The 18109-nt window shown below is 46.5% G+C and overlaps 1 protein-coding gene across 1 annotated transcript in view; it reads left to right on the top strand.

The window, feature by feature from the left end:
* phf2 (PHD finger protein 2) overlaps positions 1-18109 on the top strand; it is a 130626-nt gene that overhangs the window by 49978 nt on the left and 62539 nt on the right. The window contains exons 10-12 of the mRNA XM_046338193.1: positions 3884-3975; positions 4795-4884; positions 17695-18066. Of these exons, the coding sequence (XP_046194149.1) occupies positions 3884-3975; positions 4795-4884; positions 17695-18066 (554 nt within the window). The remainder of the gene's footprint in view (positions 1-3883; positions 3976-4794; positions 4885-17694; positions 18067-18109) is intronic.

Below are 18109 nucleotides of genomic sequence, written 5' to 3'. Positions count from 1 at the left end.
GCCCTATGTAGGGAATATGGTGCAGTCTTAAGACCACTGTGGTATGTTACCCATTATTCTCTTCAGGAGAATAGTTCTAATGTCCAGGTCATATCTATCTCTACGTCAGGGATCCTTGTCTTAGTACAGGACTGTATTTTGGTGTGGTGAACATGGCTCATATAATGTTATTGGAGAGATATCTGATCTAAACAGCACATTCTATCTGAACGTTCCAGAACATCCTCCTTGACTAACCCCACCCACCTGACAGGGTTCCGTCTCTTTTCATGTTATTAACTAGCAGCAGAGTTTGTGGATGTATTTCCTGTCTATCAGTGTAGAGACAGCCTTCAGACAGACAGACAGCTTCGAGACAGCCTTCGCAGACAGACAGCTAGCTCGAGGCAGCCTTCGCAGACAGACAGCTAGCTCGAGGCAGCCTTCGCAGACAGACAGCTAGCTCAGCTAGAGGCAGCCTTCGCAGACAGACAGCTAGCTCGAGGCAGCCTTCGCAGACAGACAGCTAGCTCGAGGCAGCCTTCGCAGACAGACAGCTAGCTCGAGGCAGCCTTCGCAGACAGACAGCTAGCTCGAGGCAGCCTTCGCAGACAGACAGCTAGCTCGAGGCAGCCTTCGCAGACAGACAGACAGCTCGAGGCAGCCTTCGCAGACAGACAGCAGCTCGAGGCAGCCTTCGCAGACAGACAGACAGCTCGAGGCAGCCTTCGCAGACAGACAGCTCAGCAGACAGACAGGCAGCTCGAGGCAGCCTTCGCAGACAGACAGCTAGCTCGAGGCAGCCTTCGCAGCAGCCTCGAGGCGGCCAACCGCCCAGACAGGCAGCCAGCTCGAGGCAGACAGCTAGCTCGAGGCAGCCTTCGCAGACAGCTAGCTCGAGGCAGCCTTCGCAGACAGACAAGCTCGAGGCAGCCTTCGCAGACAGACAGCTCGAGGCAGCCTTCGCAGACAGACAGCTCGAGGCAGCCTTCGCAGACAGACAGCTCGAGGCAGCCTTCGCAGACAGACAAGCTCGAGGCATGCAACTGGAAGCATGAGTCTGAATTAAACGGCCTTCAGCTTGCAGTAACATGTTCCAGGATGCACTACTCAGATGTTATGGGGATTGTTTTCTGTTATTAAACCAGAATGGATCCAGTTTCAACAACGTTGTGGAGTCGGTAAACAGAGTTATATTTTCCTTGCTGTGTATGAAATGTGCGGTGACAAGGCTCTGAATGTAGATGTGTTGTGATTGGTTAAATACTGACAGCAGTTAGGCTAGAGGGCGCCGTTATCTGACAGCACAAAGAGGCTTTTCTGAAACATCACAGCTCTGTTCAGCTCCATCAATGTTAAACAAGTGAATGAACAGAACCCGTTAAAGTCCATTAATTAAACATTTATTTCATCAAGTTGTCCCATTGAGGTTAAAATACCTCTTCCCCAAGGGAGAGCTGTCTGACCTCTTCCCCAAGGGAGAGCTGTCTGACCTCTTTACCAAGGGAGAGCTGTCTGACCTCTTTAATCAAGGGAGAGCTGTCTGACCTCTTTAATCAAGGAAGAGCTGCCTGACCTCTTTAATCAAGGAAGAGCTGCCTGACCTCTTTAATCAAGGGAGAGCTGTCTGACCTCTTTAATCAAGGAAGAGCTGTCTGACCTCTTTACCAAGGGAGAGCTGTCTGACCTCTTTAATCAAGGAAGAGCTGTCTGACCTCTTTACCAAGGGAGAGCTGTCTGACCTCTTTAATCAAGGGAGAACTGTCTGACCTCTTTAATCAAGGGAGAACTGTCTGACCTCTTTAATCAAGGAAGAGCTGTCTGACCTCTTTACCAAGGGAGAGCTGTCTGACCTCTTTAATCAAGGGAGAGCTGTCTGACCTCTTTAATCAAGGGAGAGCTGTCTGACCTCTTTAATCAAGGGAGAGCTGTCTGACCTCTTTAATCAAGGGAGAGCTGTCTGACCTCTTTAACCAAGGGAGAGCTGTCTGACCTCTTTAATCAAGGGAGAGCTGTCTGACCTCTTTAATCAAGGGAGAGCTGTCTGACCTCTTTAATCAAGGGAGAGCTGTCTGACCTCTTTAATCAAGGGAGAGCTGTCTGACCTCTTTAATCAAGGGAGAGCTGTCTGACCTCTTTACCAAGGGAGAGCTGTCTGACCTCTTTAATCAAGGGAGAGCTGTCTGACCTCTTTACCAAGGGAGAGCTGTCTGACCTCTTTAATCAAGGAAGAGCTGCCTGACCTCTTTAATCAAGGGAGAGCTGTCTGACCTCTTTAATCAAGGAAGAGCTGTCTGACCTCTTTACCAAGGGAGAGCTGTCTGACCTCTTTAATCAAGGAAGAGCTGTCTGACCTCTTTACCAAGGGAGAGCTGTCTGACCTCTTTAATCAAGGAAGAGCTGTCTGACCTCTTTACCAAGGGAGAGCTGTCTGACCTCTTTAATCAAGGGAGAACTGTCTGACCTCTTTAATCAAGGGAGAACTGTCTGACCTCTTTAATCAAGGAAGAGCTGTCTGACCTCTTTACCAAGGGAGAGCTGTCTGACCTCTTTAATCAAGGGAGAGCTGTCTGACCTCTTTAATCAAGGGAGAGCTGTCTGACCTCTTTAATCAAGGGAGAACTGTCTGACCTCTTTAATCAAGGGAGAGCTGTCTGACCTCTTTACCAAGGGAGAGCTGTCTGACCTCTTTAATCAAGGGAGAGCTGTCTGACCTCTTTAATCAAGGGAGAGCTGTCTGACCTCTTTAATCAAGGGAGAGCTGTCTGACCTCTTTAATCAAGGGAGAGCTGTCTGACCTCTTTAATCAAGGGAGAGCTGTCTGACCTCTTTACCAAGGAGAGCTGTCTGACCTCTTTAATCAAGGGAGAGCTGTCTGACCTCTTTAATCAAGGGAGCTGTCTGACCTCTTTAATCAAGGGAGAGCTGTCTGACCTCTTTAATCAAGGAAGAGCTGTCTGAGGGAGAGCTGTCTGACCTCTTTAATCAAGGGAGAACTGTCTGACCTCTTTAATCAAGGGAGAACTGTCTGACCTCTTTAATCAAGCTGTCTGACCTCTTTACCAAGGGAGAGCTGTCTGACCTCTTTAATCAAGGGAGAGCTGTCTGACCTCTTTAATCAAGGAGAGCTGTCTGACCTCTTTACCAAGGGAGAGCTGTCTGACCTCTTTAATCAAGGAAGAGCTGTCTGACCTCTTTAATCAAGGAAGAGCTGTCTGACCTCTTCTGACCTCTTTACCAAGGGAGAGCTGTCTGACCTCTTTAATCAAGGAAGAGCTGTCTGACCTCTTTAATCAAGGAAGAGCTGTCTGACCTCTTTAACCAAGCTGTCTGACCTCTTTACCAAGGGAGAGCTGTCTGACCTCTTTTCCCCAAGGGAGAGCTGTCTGACCTCTTAATCAAGGAGAGCTGTCTGACCTCTTTAACCAAGGAAGAGCTGTCTGACCTCTTTAACAAGGGAGAGCTGTCTGACCTCTTTAACAAGGGAGAGCTGTCTGACCTCTTTACCAAGGGAGATCTGTCTGACCTCTTTACCAAGGGAGAACTGTCTGACCTCTTTACCAAGGGAGAGCTGTCTGACCTCTTCAACCAAGGGAGAGCTGTCTGACCTCTTCACCAAGGGAGAGCTGTCTGACCTCTTCCCCAAGGGAGAGCTGTCTGACCTCTTTACCAAGGGAGAGCTGTCTGACCTCTTCACCAAGGGAGAGCTGTCTGACCTCTTTACCAAGGGAGAACTGTCTGACCTCTTCAACCAAGGGAGAGCTGTCTGACCTCTTCAACCAAGGAAGAGCTGTCTGACCTCTTCAACCAAGGGAGAGCTGTCTGACCTCTTCAACCAAGGGAGAGCTGTCTGACCTGTCTGACCTGTCAACATGTGTTTTAACAGTATTCTGTCTTGTTTCAGGTTTACACAAGGCCAACAGACAGCCTGCTGCCTACCTGATCCATGGAGCTAAGATCATCAACGGAGCTTTCAGGGCCTGGACTAAGAAACAGGCAAGTTTGGTTTCCTTCAAAAGTATGTGGACACCTGCTGGTCAAACATCTCATTCCAAAATCATGGCCATTAATATGGAGTTTTGCTATAACAGCTTCCACTCTTCTGGGAAGACTTTCCACTAGATGTTGGGACGTTGCTGCTATAACAGCCTCCACTCTTCTGGGAAGACTTTCCACTAGATGTCGGGACGTTGCTGCAGGGAATTGCTTCCATTCAGCCACAAGAGCATTATTGCAGTCGGGCACTGATGTTGGGTGATTAGGCCTGGCTCGCAGTCGGCATTCTAATTCATCACAAAGGTGTTGGTTGGGGTTGAGGTCAGAGCTCAGTCTAGTTCTTCCACACCGATCTTTGTGCACGGGGGCATTGCCATGTTGAAACAGGAATGGGCCTTCCCCAAACCTTTGCCACAAAGTTGGAAGTACAGAATTGTCTACAATGTCATTGTATGCTGCAGCGTTAAAATTTCCCTTCACTGGAACGAAGGAGCCTGAACCATGAAAAACAGCCCCAGACCATTATTCCTACTCCACCAAACTTTACAGTTGACACTATGCATTCGGAAAGGTGTCATCCTACGACAGTGCCAAGTTGAAAGTCACTGAGCTTTTCTGTAAAGCCATTCTACTGTCAATGTTTGTCTATGGAGATTACATGGCTGTGTGCTTTATTTTATACACCTGTCAGCAACGGGTGTGACTCAACTAGTCGAATCCACTAATTTGAAGGGGTGTCCACATACTTTCTTATATATTGTGTATAATCTGAAATCTACATCCATATTTAACTGCGTTGTCAACGTGTCGTTCCTCCAGGCTCTGTTAGAACACGAGGATGAGCTTCCAGAAAACATGAAGCCCACTCAGCTCATCAAGGACCTGGCCAAGGAGATCAGGATCTCAGAGGTACTGCCCTGTTCTACTGCCCGACTTCTTACCCTGTTCTACTGCCCTGTTCTACTGCCCTGTTCTACTGCCCTGTTCTACTGCTCTGTTCTACTGCCCTGTTCTACTGCTCTGTTCTACTGCCCTGTTCTACTGCCCTGTTCTACTGCTCTGTTCTACTGCCCTGTTCTGATCTATTCTGTTCTACTGCCCTGTTCTACTGCCCTGTTCTGATCTATTCTGTTCTACTGCCCTGTTCTACTGCTCTGTTCTACTGCCCTGTTCTGATTCTCTATTCTGTTCTACTGGCCCTGTTCTATCTATTCTGTTCTACTGCTCTGTTCTACTGCCCTGTTCTGATCTATTCTGTTCTACTGCCCTGTTCTACTGCCCTGTTTTTATTATGTATCTACTGCCCTGTTTTTATTTCACCTTTATTTAACCAGGTAGGCTAGTTGAGAACACCTTTATTTAACCAGGTAGGCCAGTTGAGAACACCTTTATTTAACTGCCCAGGTAGGCTAGTTGAGAACACCTTTATTTAACCTGGTAGGCTAGTTGAGAACACCATTATTTAACCAGTTAGGCTATTTGAGAACACCTTTATTTAACCAGGTAGGCCAGTTGAGAACACCTTTATTTAACCAGGATACGGTAGGCTAGATGAGAACACCTTTATTTAACCAGGTAGGCTAGTTGAGAACACCTTTATTTAACCAGGTAGGCTAGTTGAGAACACCTTTATTTAACCAGGTAGGCTAGTTGAGAACACCTTTATTTAACCAGGTAGGCTAGTTGAGAACACCTTTATTTAACCAGGTAGGCCAGTTGAGAACACCTTTATTTAACCAGGTAGGCTAGTTGAGAACACCTTTATTTAACCAGGTAGGCTAGTTGAGAACACCTTTATTTAACCAGGTAGGCTAGTTGAGAACACCTTTATTTAACCAGGTAGGCTAGTTGAGAACACCTTTATTTAACCAGGTAGGCTAGTTGAGAACACCTTTATTTACATTTACATTTAAGTCAACACCTTTATAACCAGGTACAAATTGGTGCATTCACCTATTTAACCAGGTAGGCTAGTTGAGAACACCTTTATTTAACCAGGTAGGCTAGTTGAGAACACCTTTATTTAACCAGGTAGGCTAGTTGAGAACACCTTTATTTAACCAGGTAGGCTAGTTGAGAACACCTTTATTTAACCAGGTAGGCTAGTTGAGAACACCTTTATTTAACCAGGTAGGCCAGTTGAGAACACCTTTATTTAACCAGGTAGGCTAGTTGAGAACACCTTTATTTAACCAGGTAGGCTAGTTGAGAACACCTTTATTTAACCAGGTAGGCTAGTTGAGAACACCTTTATTTAACCAGGTAGGCTAGTTGAGAACACCTTTATTTAACCAGGTAGGCTAGTTGAGAACACCTTTATTTATTTACATTTAAGTCATTTGAGAACACCTTTATTTAACCAGGTAGGCTTACAAGTTGGTGAACACCTTTATTTAACCAGGTAGGCTAGTTGAGAACACCTTTATTTAACCAGGTAGGCTAGTTGAGAACACCTTTATTTAACCAGGTAGGCTAGTTGAGAACACCTTTATTTAACCAGGTAGGCTAGTTGAGAACACCTCTTATAACCAGTAGGCTTACAAATTGAGAACACCTTTATTTAACCAGGTAGGCTAGTTGAGAACACCTTTATTTAACCAGGTAGGCTAGTTGAGAACACCTTTATTTAACCAGGTAGGCTAGTTGAGAACACCTTTATTTAACCAGGTAGGCTAGTTGAGAACACCTTTATTTAACCAGGTAGGCTAGTTGAGAACACCTTTATTTAACCAGGTAGGCCAGTTGAGAACACCTTTATTTAACCAGGTAGGCCAGTTGAGAACACCTTTATTTAACCAGGTAGGCTAGTTGAGAACACCTTTATTTAACCAGGTAGGCTAGTTGAGAACACCTTTATTTAACCAGGTAGGCTAGTTGAGAACACCTTTATTTAACCAGGTAGGCTAGTTGAGAACACCTTTATTTAACCAGGTAGGCTAGTTGAGAACAAGTTCTCATTTGCAACTGCGACCTGGCCAAGATAAAGCAAAGCAGCTCTTGTGAACAGACAACACAGAGTTACACATGGATTTAAACAATAGGCAAGTCAATAACACTTTATTTAACCAGAAAGAGTCTATATACATTTGTTTAAAAGGCATGAGGAGGTAGGCAATATTTAACCAATTTAGCAGATTAACACTGGAGTGATAAATGATCAGATGGTCATTTAACCAGGGAGAGATATTGGTGTGAAAGAGCAGAAAAGTAAATAAATAAAAACAGTATGGGGATGAGGTAGGTAAATTGGGTGGGCTATTTAACCAGATAGACTATGAGAACAGCTGCAGCGATCGGTTAGGCTGCTCAGATAGCTGATGTTTGAAGTTGGTGAGGGAGATAAAAGTTCAACTTCAGCCTTTTTTAACCAGGTAGGCCAGTCAGAACAGCATTTAACTGGAAGGTAGGCGGTCAAATGAGGTGTTGGCTTTAGGGATGGTCAGTGAGATACACCTGCTTAACCGTGTGCTAGTTGGATGGGTGTTGCTATGGTGACCAGTGAACTGAGATGAGGCGGAGCTTTACCTAGCATAGACTTGTAGATGACCTGGAGCCAGTTGGTCTAGTTGAGAACAATATGTAACGAGGCCAGCCGACTAGAGCATACACCTCGCAGTGGTGGGTGGTATAAACACCTTTATTTAACCAGGATGGCACTGTGATAAACTGCATCCAGTTTGCTGGTAGAGTATTGAGAACAGCTGTTTTTAACCAGGCTAGACTGGTTGAGAACTGTAAACTCTCCTTCCAGACTCACATTGAGAACATCTCCAATCCAAAATTAAATCTAGAATCGGCTTTCTATTTACAACAAAGCCTCCTTCACTCATGCTGCCAAACATACCCTCATAAAACTCACCATCCTTCCGATCCTCCTGACCATCCTTCCGATCCTCATGTCATTTATAAAATATCCTCCAACACTCTACTAAGCAAATTGATGCAGTCTATCACTTTAACCATCCGTTTTGTCACTAAAGCCCCATATACCACCCACCACTGTGACCTGTATGCTCTCGTTGGCTGGCCCTCACTACATACCTTCGCCAAACCCACTGGCTCCAGGTCATCTATAAGTCTTTTAGGTAAAGCCCTGTGTAACTCTGTGTCGTTTATCTTAACTGCTTTGCTTTATCTTAACCAGGTAGGCAATTGTAAATGAGAACTTGTTCTCAACTAGCCTACCTGGTTAAAAAAGGTGTTCTCAACCAGCCTACCTGGTTAAATAAAGGTGTTCTCAACTGAACCACCTGGTTAAATAACCAGGTGTTCTCAACTAGCCTACCTGGTTAAATAAAGGTGTTCTCAACTAACCTACCTGGTTAAATAAAGGTGTTCTCAACTAGAACACCTGGTTAAATAAAGGTGTTCTCAACTAGCCTACCTGGTTAAATAAAGGTGTTCTCAACTGGCCTACCTGGTTAAATAAAGGTGTTCTCAACTAGCCTACCTGGTTAAATAAAGGTGTTCTCAACTAGCCTACCTGGTTAAATAAAGGTGTTCTCAACTAGCCTACCTGGTTAAATAAAGGTGTTCTCAACTAGCCTACCTGGTTAAATAAAGGTGTTCTCAGTTGAGAACTACCTGGTTAAATAACCAGGTGTTCTCAACTGAGCCTACCTGGTTAAATAAAGGTGGGAAAAAAACAACTTTTGATCAGGTCTAATATTAGATGGAATTTGATTGGTCCCCATCGGAAAAAGTTTTGGTCATTTTGCTTTAAACAATCAGCATATATATACAGGGTAAAGTTAATTAATTTCAGGTAGCTTGGACAGCAATCCCAAAAGCTGCTAGGCTAGTCAGTCAACTTCCAAACTCTCCATTGCATTATGAGACCTGGCCAAGATGCCAAAGCAGTGTTACAGACTAACATTATGAGACGGGTGGAGATAAACAGTTTACCCCCCCAACATTATAACACGGGTAGAAAAATGAAAGAGTTACCCCCTAACATTATGCAAAAGGCATGGGAGGTAGATGCCAGTTTACCCCCTAACATTAACACTGGGTGATAGATGATCAGTTTACCCCCTAACATTATGAGACGGGTGGTAGATGCCCAGTTTACCCCCTCTAACATTATGGGGACGGGTGGTAGATGCCCAGTTTACCCCTAACATTATGAGACGGCTGGTAGATCAGTTTAGCCCCTAGCATGTATGAGATGGTGTGGTAGATGCCCAGTTTAGCCCCCTAACATTATGAGACTGGGTGGTAGATGCCCAGTTTACCCCCTAACATTATGAGGTGGTGGTAGGGATGGTCAGTTTACCCCTAACATTATGAGACGGGTGGTAGATGTTGCCAGTTTACCAGTAACATTATGAGACGGGTTTAGATGCATAGACTTTACCCCCCTAACATTATGAGACGGGTGGTAGATGCCCAGTTTACCCCTAACATTATGAGGTGGGTGGTAGATGCTTTACCCCTAACATTATGAGACGGGTGATAGATGCCCAGTTTACCCCCTAACATTATGAAGCTGGGTGGTAGATGCCCAGTTTACCCCCTAACATTATGAGACGGGTGGTAGACTCTCCTTCCAAACCCAGTTTACCCCCCTAACATTTTACCCCCTAACATTATGAGACGGGTGGTAGATGCCCAGTTTAGCCCCCTAACATTATGAGACGGGTGGTAGATGCCCATTTATCCCCCTAACATTATGAGACTGGTGGTAGATGCCCAATTTCCCCTAACATTATGAGACGGGTGGTAGTCTATCAGTTTACCCCCTAACATTATGAGACGGGTGGTAGATGCCCCAGTTTACCCCCTAACATTATGAGACGGGTGGTAGATGCTCTCAGTTTACCCCCTAACATTATGAGACGGGTGGTAGATGCCCAGTTTACCCCCTAACATTATGAGACTTTGGTAGATGCCCAGTTACCCCTAACATTATGAGACGGGTGGTAGATGCCCAGTTTACCCTTTAACATTATGAGCCGGGTGGTAGATGCCCAGTTTACCCCTAACATTATGCCTACGGGTGGTAGATGCCCAGTTTCCCCCTAACATTATGAGACGGGTGGTAGATGCCCAGTTTACCCCTAACATTATGAGACGGGTGGTAGATGCCCAGTTTACCCCCTAACATTATGAGAGGTGGTAGATGCCCAGTTTACCCCCCTAACATTATGAGAAGGGTGGTAGATGCAGTTTACCCCTAACATTATGAAGGGTGGTAGATGCCAGTTTACCCCCTAACATTAAGACGGGTGGTAGATGCCAGTTTACCTGGTTAACATTATGAGACGGGTGGTAGATGCCAGTTTACCCCCTAACATTATGAGACGGGTGGTAGATGGTTAAATAACCAGTGTTACCCCTAACATTATGAGACGGGTGGTAGATGCCCAGTTTACCCCCTAACATTATGAGACGGGTGGTAGATGCCCAGTTTACCCCACCTAACATTATGAGACGGGTGGTAGATGCCCAGTTACCCCCTAACATTATGAGACGGGTGGTATAGATGCCCAGTTTACCCCCTAACATTATGAGACGGGTGGTAGATGCCCAGTTTACCCCCTAACATTATGAGACGGGTGGTATATGCCCAGTTTACCCTCCCTAACATTATGAGATGGGTGGTAGATGCCCAGTTTACCCCCTAACATTATGAGACGGGTGGTAGATGCCCAGTTTACCCCCTAACATTATGAGACGGGTGGTAGATGCCCAGTTTACCCCCTAACATTATGAGACGGGTGGTAGATGCCCAGTTTACCCCCTAACATTATGAGACGGGTGGTAGATGCCCAGTTTACCCCCTAACATTATGAGACGGGTGGTAGATGCCCAGTTTACCCCCTAACATTATGAGACGGGTGGTAGATGCCCAGTTTACCCCCCTAACATTATGAGATGGGTGGTAGATGCCCAGTTTACCCCCCTAACATTATGAGACGGGTGGTAGATGCCCAGTTTACCCCCTAACATTATGAGACGGGTGGTAGATGCCCAGTTTACCCCTAACATTATGAGACGGGTGGTAGATGCCCAGTTTACCCCCCCTAACATTATGAGACGGGTGGTAGATGCCCAGTTTACCCCCTAACATTATGAGACGGGTGGTAGATGCCCAGTTTACCCCCCCTAACATTATGAGACGGGTGGTAGATGCCCAGTTTATCCCCCCCCTAACATTATGAGACGGGTGGTAGATGCCCAGTTTACCCCCTAACATTATGAGACGGGTGGTAAATCCAAAGTTGTGCTATATATTTATTGTCTATGTCACAGCACATGTTTAAAGAGTAACATTTATGAGCTCAAACACTTTTTATCCCAGTTTACCCACTAACATTCCCTTATTGATAGTGGGGTGGTAGATGCCCAGTTTACCCCCCTAACATTATTGAGTGGGGTGGTAGATGCCCAGTTTACCCCCCTAACATTATTGATAGTGGGGTGGTAGATGCCCAGTTTACCCCCCTAACATTATTGAGTGGGGTGGTAGATGCCCAGTTTACCCCCCCCCTAACATTATGAGTGGGGTGGTAGATGCCCAGTTTACCCCCCTAACATTATTGATAGTGGGGTGGTAGATGCCCAGTTTACCCCCTAACATTATTGATACGGGTGGTAGATGCCCAGTTTACCCCCCCTAACATTATTGATAGTGGGGTGGTAGATGCCCAGTTTACCCCCCTAACATTATGATAGTGGGGTGGTAGATGCCCAGTTTACCCCCTAACATTCCCCTTATTGATAGTGGGGTGGTAGATGCCCAGTTTACCCCCTAACATTATTGATAGTGGGGTGGTAGATGCCCAGTTTACCCCCCCTAACATTCCCCTTATTGATAGTGGGGTGGTAGATGCCCAGTTTACCCCCTCTAACATTATTGATAGTGGGGTGGTAGATGCCCAGTTTACCCCCCTAACATTCCCCTTATTGAGGGGGTGGTAGATGCCCAGTTTACCCCCTAACATTCCCCTTATTGATAGTGGGGTGGTAGATGCCCAGTTTACCCCCTAACATTCCCCTTATTGATAGTGGGGTGGTAGATGCCCAGTTTACCCCCCTAACATTCCCCTTATTGATAGTGGGGTGGTAGATGCCCAGTTTACCCCCCTAACATTCCCCTTATTGATAGTGGGGTGGTAGATGCCCAGTTTACCCCCTAACATTATTGATAGTGGGGTGGTAGATGCCCAGTTTACCCCCTAACATTCCCCTTATTGATAGTGGGGTGGTAGATGCCCAGTTTACCCCCTCCCCTAACATTCCCCTTATTGATAGTGGGGTGGTAGATGCCCAGTTTACCCCCTAACATTCCCCTTATTGATAGTGGGGTGGTAGATGCCCAGTTTACCCCCCTAACATTCCCTTATTGATAGTGGGGTGGTAGATGCCCAGTTTACCCCCTAACATTCCCCTTATTGATAGTGGGGTGGTAGATGCCCAGTTTACCCCCTAACATTCCCCTTATTGATAGTGGGGTGGTAGATGCCCAGTTTACCCCCTAACATTCCCCTTATTGATAGTGGGTGGTAGATGCCCAGTTTACCCCCTAACATTCCCTTATTGATAGTGGGGTGGTAGATGCCCAGTTTACCCCCTAACATTCCCCTTATTGATAGTGGGGTGGTAGATGCCCAGTTTACCCCCTAACATTCCTCTTATTGATAGTGGGGTGGTAGATGCCCAGTTTACCCCCCCTAACATTCCCCTTATTGATAGTGGGGTGGTAGATGCCCAGTTTACCCCCCCTAACATTCCCCTTATTGATAGTGGGGTGGTAGATGCCCAGTTTACCCCCCTAACATTCCCCTTATTGATAGTGGGGTGGTAGATGCCCAGTTTACCCCCCTAACATTCCCCTTATTGATAGTGGGGTGGTAGATGCCCAGTTTACCCCCCTAACATTCCCCTTATTGATAGTGGGGTGGTAGATGCCCAGTTTACCCCCTAACATTCCCCTTATTGATAGTGGGGTGGTAGATGCCCAGTTTACCCCCCCCTAACATTCCCTTATTGATAGTGGGGTGGTAGATGCCCAGTTTACCCCCTAACATTCCCCTTATTGATAGTGGGGTGGTAGATGCCCAGTTTACCCCCTTAACATTCCCCTTATTGATAGTGGGGTGGTAGATGCCCAGTTTACCCCCCCCTAACATTCCCCTTATTGATAGTGGGGTGGTAGATGCCCAGTTTACCCCCTAACATTCCCCTTATTGATAGTGGGGTGGTAGATGCCCAGTTTACCCCCTAACATTCCCCTTATTGATAGTGGGTGGTAGATGCCCAGTTTACCCCCTAACATTCCCCTTATTGATAGTGGGGTGGTAGATGCCCAGTTTACCCCCTAACATTCCCCTTATTGATAGTGGGGTGGTAGATGCCCAGTTTACCCCCATAACATTCCCCTTATTGATAGTGGGGTGGTAGATGCCCAGTTTACCCCCCCCCTAACATTCCCCTTATTGATAGTGGGGTGGTAGATGCCCAGTTTACCCCCCCTAACATTCCCCTTATTGATAGTGGGGTGGTAGATGCCCAGTTTACCCCCTAACATTATTGAGTGGGGTGGTAGATGCCCAGTTTACCCCCTAACATTATGAGACGGGTGGTAGATGCCCAGTTTACCCCCTAACATTATGAGACGGGTGGTAGATGCCCAGTTTATCCCCCTAACATTATGAGACGGGTGGTAGATGCCCAGTTTACCCCTAACATTATGAGACGGGTGAAATCCAAAGTTGTGCTATATATTTATTGTCTATGTCACAGCACATGTTTTGAGTAATATTTATAGCTCAAACACTTTTTATCCCAGTTTACCCACTAACATTCCCCTTATTGATAGTGGGGTGGTAGATGCCCAGTTTACCCCCCCCTAACATTCCCCTTATTGATAGTGGGGTGGTAGATGCCCAGTTTACCCCCTCTAACATTCCCCTTATTGATAGTGGGGTGGTAGATGCCCAGTTTACCCCCTAACATTCCCCTTATTGATAGTGGGGTGGTAGATGCCCAGTTTACCCCCTAACATTCCCTTATTGATAGTGGGGTGGTAGATGCCCAGTTTACCCCCTAACATTCCCCTTATTGATAGTGGGGTGGTAGATGCCCAGTTTACCCCCTAACATTCCCCTTATTGATAGTGGGGTGGTAGATGCCCAGTTTACCCCCTAACATTCCCCTTATTGATAGTGGGGTGGTAGATGCCCAGTTTACCCCCTAACATTCCCCTTATTGATAGTGGGGTGGTAGATGCCCAGTTTACCCCCTAACATTCCTCTTATTGATAGTGGGGTGGTAGATGCCCAGTTTACCCCCTAACATTCCTCTTATTGATAGTGGGGTGGTAGATGCCCAGTTTACCCCCTAACATTCGTCTTATTGATAGTGGGATGGTAGATGCCCAGTTTACCCCCTAACATTCCCCTTATTGATAGTGGGGTGGTAGATGCCCAGTTTACCCCTAACATTCCCCTTATTGATAGTGGGGTGGTAGATGCCCAGTTTACCCCCTAACATTCCCCTTATTGATAGTGGGGTTTACCCACTATAGCTCAACTCCGTTGCCTACATACACCATAGACATAATATACACTACCGGTCATAACTTTGATGAATGAGTCATCTGATTTTATGAATGATAGAGCTTAGTTTGCCTTTTTTCCCCAAATGTAATTTAAGGTGCTTTTTACAATCATTCTTTGTCATTTATCTTTGATTCATAGAGTAGTCTTCTTCTTCTTTTTATTCAGTTTAGTCACATGATTTCTCAATTTGCAGTATGTTTGCCAATCGGTTGTGCAGCCAGACTTTTGCCCGTTCCTTTGGCCTCATCCATCTCAACCATTCAATGTTTAAATTCCTCATCAATACACAGGATTTAACTGGTTTTAGTCATTTTCTTAATGGGTTCATGTTTATTAATAACTGGAATAAGACTTTTCATTAATGTGTCCAGTGCAGCGTCTGGTTGCTCCTCATTACACACCACAGAGCAGCAGCGTCTGATTGCTCCTCATTACACACCACAGACCAGCAGCGTCTGGTTGCTCCTCATTACACACCACAGACCAGCAGCGTCTGGTTGCTCCTCATTACACACCACAGACCAGCAGCGTCTGGTTGCTCCTCATTACACACCACAGACCAGCAGCATCTGGTTGCTCCTCATTACACACCACAGACCAGCAGCGTCTGGTTGCTCCTCATTATACACCACAGACCAGCAGCGTCTGGTTGCTCCTCATTACACAACACAGACCAGTAGTGTCTGGTTGCTCCCCATTACACACCACAGACCAGCAGCGTCTGGTTGCCCTCATTACACACCACAGACCAGCAGCGTCTGGTTGCTCCTCATTACACACCACAGACCAGCAGCGTCTGGTTGCTCCTCATTACACACCACAGACCAGCAGCGTCTGGTTGCTCCTCATTACACACCACAGACCAACAGCGTCTGGTTGCTCCTCATTACACCACAGACCAACAGCGTCTGGTTGCTCCTCATTACACACCACAGACCAACAGCGTCTGGTTGCTCCTCATTACAGACCAACAGCGTCTGGTTGCTCCTCATTATACACCACAGACCAGCAGCGTCTGGTTGCTTTCCACTAGATGTTGGAACATTGCTGCTATAACAGCCTCCACTCTTCTGGGAAGGCTTTCCACTAGATGTTGGAACATTGCTGCTATAACAGCCTCCACTCTTCTGAGAATGCTTTCTACTAGATGTTGGAACATTGCTGCTATAACAGCCTCCACTCTTCTGGGAAGGCTTTCCACTAGATGTTGGAACATTGCTGCTATAACAGCCTCCACTCTTCTGGGAAGGCTTTCCACTAGATGTTAGAACATTGCTGCTATAACAGCCTCTACTCTTCTGGGAAGGCTTTCCACTAGATGTTGGAACATTGCTGCTATAACAGCCTCCACTCTTCTGGGAAGGCTTTCCACTAGATGTTGGAACATTGCTGCTATAACAGCCTCTACTCTTCTGGGAAGGCTTTCCACTAGATGTTGGAACATTGCTGCTAACAGCCTCCACTCTTCTGGGAAGGCTTTCCACTAGATGTTGGAACATTGCTGCTATAACAGCCTCCACTCTTCTGGGAAGGCTTTCCACTAGATGTTGGAACATTGCTGCGGGGACCAGCTTCCATTCAGCCAGAAGAGCATTAGTGAGGTCGGACACTGATGTTGGGCGATTAGGCCTGGCTCGCAGTCGGCGTTCCAATTCATCCCAAAGGTGCTCGATGGGGTTGAGGTTAGGGCTCTGTGCATGCCAGCCAAGTTCTTTCAGACTAATCTTGACAAACAACTTCTGTATGGACCTCGCTTTGTGCATTCTGAAACAGGAAAGGGCCTTCCCCAAACTGTTGCCACAAAGTTGGAAGCCCAGAATCATCTAGAATGTCATTGTATAATGTAACATTAATATCTCCCTTCACTGGAACTAAGGGGCCTGAACCATGAAAAACAGCCCCAGACCATTATTCCTCTTCCACCAAACTTTACAGTTGGCACTATGCGTTGGCAGATAGCACTCTCCTGAAATCTGCCTAACCCACCGGACTGCCAGATGGTGAAGCGTGATTCATCACTCCAGAGAATGCATTTCCACTGCTCCAGAGTTCAATGGCGGTGATCTTTACACCACTCCAGCCGACGCTTGGCATTGCGCATGGTGATCTTAGGCTTGTGTGCGGCTGCTCAGCCATGGAAACCCATTTCCTGTTGCTTCCAGAGGCAGTTTATTACTCGGTAGTGAGTGTTCCACTTGAGGACAGACACATTTTACACGCTTCAGCACTAAGCGGTTCTGTTCTGGGAGCTTGTGTGGCTTACCACTTCTCGGCTGAGCCGTTGTTACTCCTAACGTTTCCACTTCACAATAACAGCACTTACAGTGAAAGGGGCAGTTCTAGCAGGGCAGAAATTTGACAAACTGACTAGTTGGAAAGGTGGCATCCTATGACGGTGACTCATTGAAAGTCACTGAGATATTCAGTACGGGCCATTCTACTGCCAATGTCAGAATGGGTGTGGCTGAAATAGCCGAATCCACTAATTTAAAGGGGTGTCCACATACTTTTGGCCATGTAGTGTATCTCTGTTTATATCAAATATATTATCAAGCATTTCGTACATATTAACCAGATGCTGACTGTTAGCACTTGGTGGTCTATAGCATTGAACCGAATCGCTCCGAATCATTTCACACTAAAACGTTCCTGTGTGGTACCAGTCCATGTGTCTAGATACGTATGGTTCCTGTATGGTACCAGTCCATGTGTCTAGATATGTATGATTCCTGTATGGTACCAGTCCATGTGTCTAGATACGTATGGTTCCTGTATGGTACCAGTCCATGTATCTAGATACGTATGGTGTGGTACCAGTCCATGTATCTAGATACGTATGGTTCCTGTATGGTACCAGTCCATGTGTCTAGATACGTGTGGTTCCTGATATGGTACCAGTCCATGTGTCTAGATACGTATGGTTCCTGTATGGTACCAGTCCATGTGTCTAGATACGTATGGTTCCTGTATGGTACCAGTCCATGTATCTAGATATGTGTGTGGTTCCTGTATGGTACCAGTCCATGTATCTAGATATGTATGGTACCAGCTCAGACTGTTGTCATGGTTGTGTAAAATATAAGGAGAGAAAATTGTGAAGTGAGTGTCCTCGGATAAAGACATCTTGATAACTGACCGTTTTGTTTTTTTCCAGAATGCGGCTAAAGCCATTAAGAGTGATTCGAGTAGCAAGGCTCCTGTGGAGGAACCCCCTGCTGCCCCATTAGAGCCTGAGGACCCTGCTTCCCCCTCCAGCCACCCCTCCCCGTCCCCGTCCCCTCCTCCTCGGGACAAACCAGCCAGGAAGAAGGCCTCCAAGCCACCAAAACCTCCCAAGGTCCCCAAACCTCCCAAGGTCCCCAAAGCGAAGGAGGGAGGGAAGAAGAAAGGGAAGAAAGAGAAGGAGGTCCCTGCTCCTCCTCCTCCTCCTCCGTCGAAGCCCTCCAGCCTGGCAGCTCTGGAGTCTCACGCCAAGGACATCCTCAGCAAGATGGACCAGCCCAAGAAAGGAAAGATGGGGGGCAAGGTGAGCTATTAACCTGTTTAACCATGTTTAACCTGACTGGGCC

This window comes from Oncorhynchus gorbuscha, linkage group LG03, assembly GCF_021184085.1.
Source record: "Oncorhynchus gorbuscha isolate QuinsamMale2020 ecotype Even-year linkage group LG03, OgorEven_v1.0, whole genome shotgun sequence".
NCBI classification, from domain to species: domain Eukaryota; kingdom Metazoa; phylum Chordata; class Actinopteri; order Salmoniformes; family Salmonidae; genus Oncorhynchus; species Oncorhynchus gorbuscha.
This window is presented reverse-complemented; position numbering and strand designations above follow the sequence as displayed.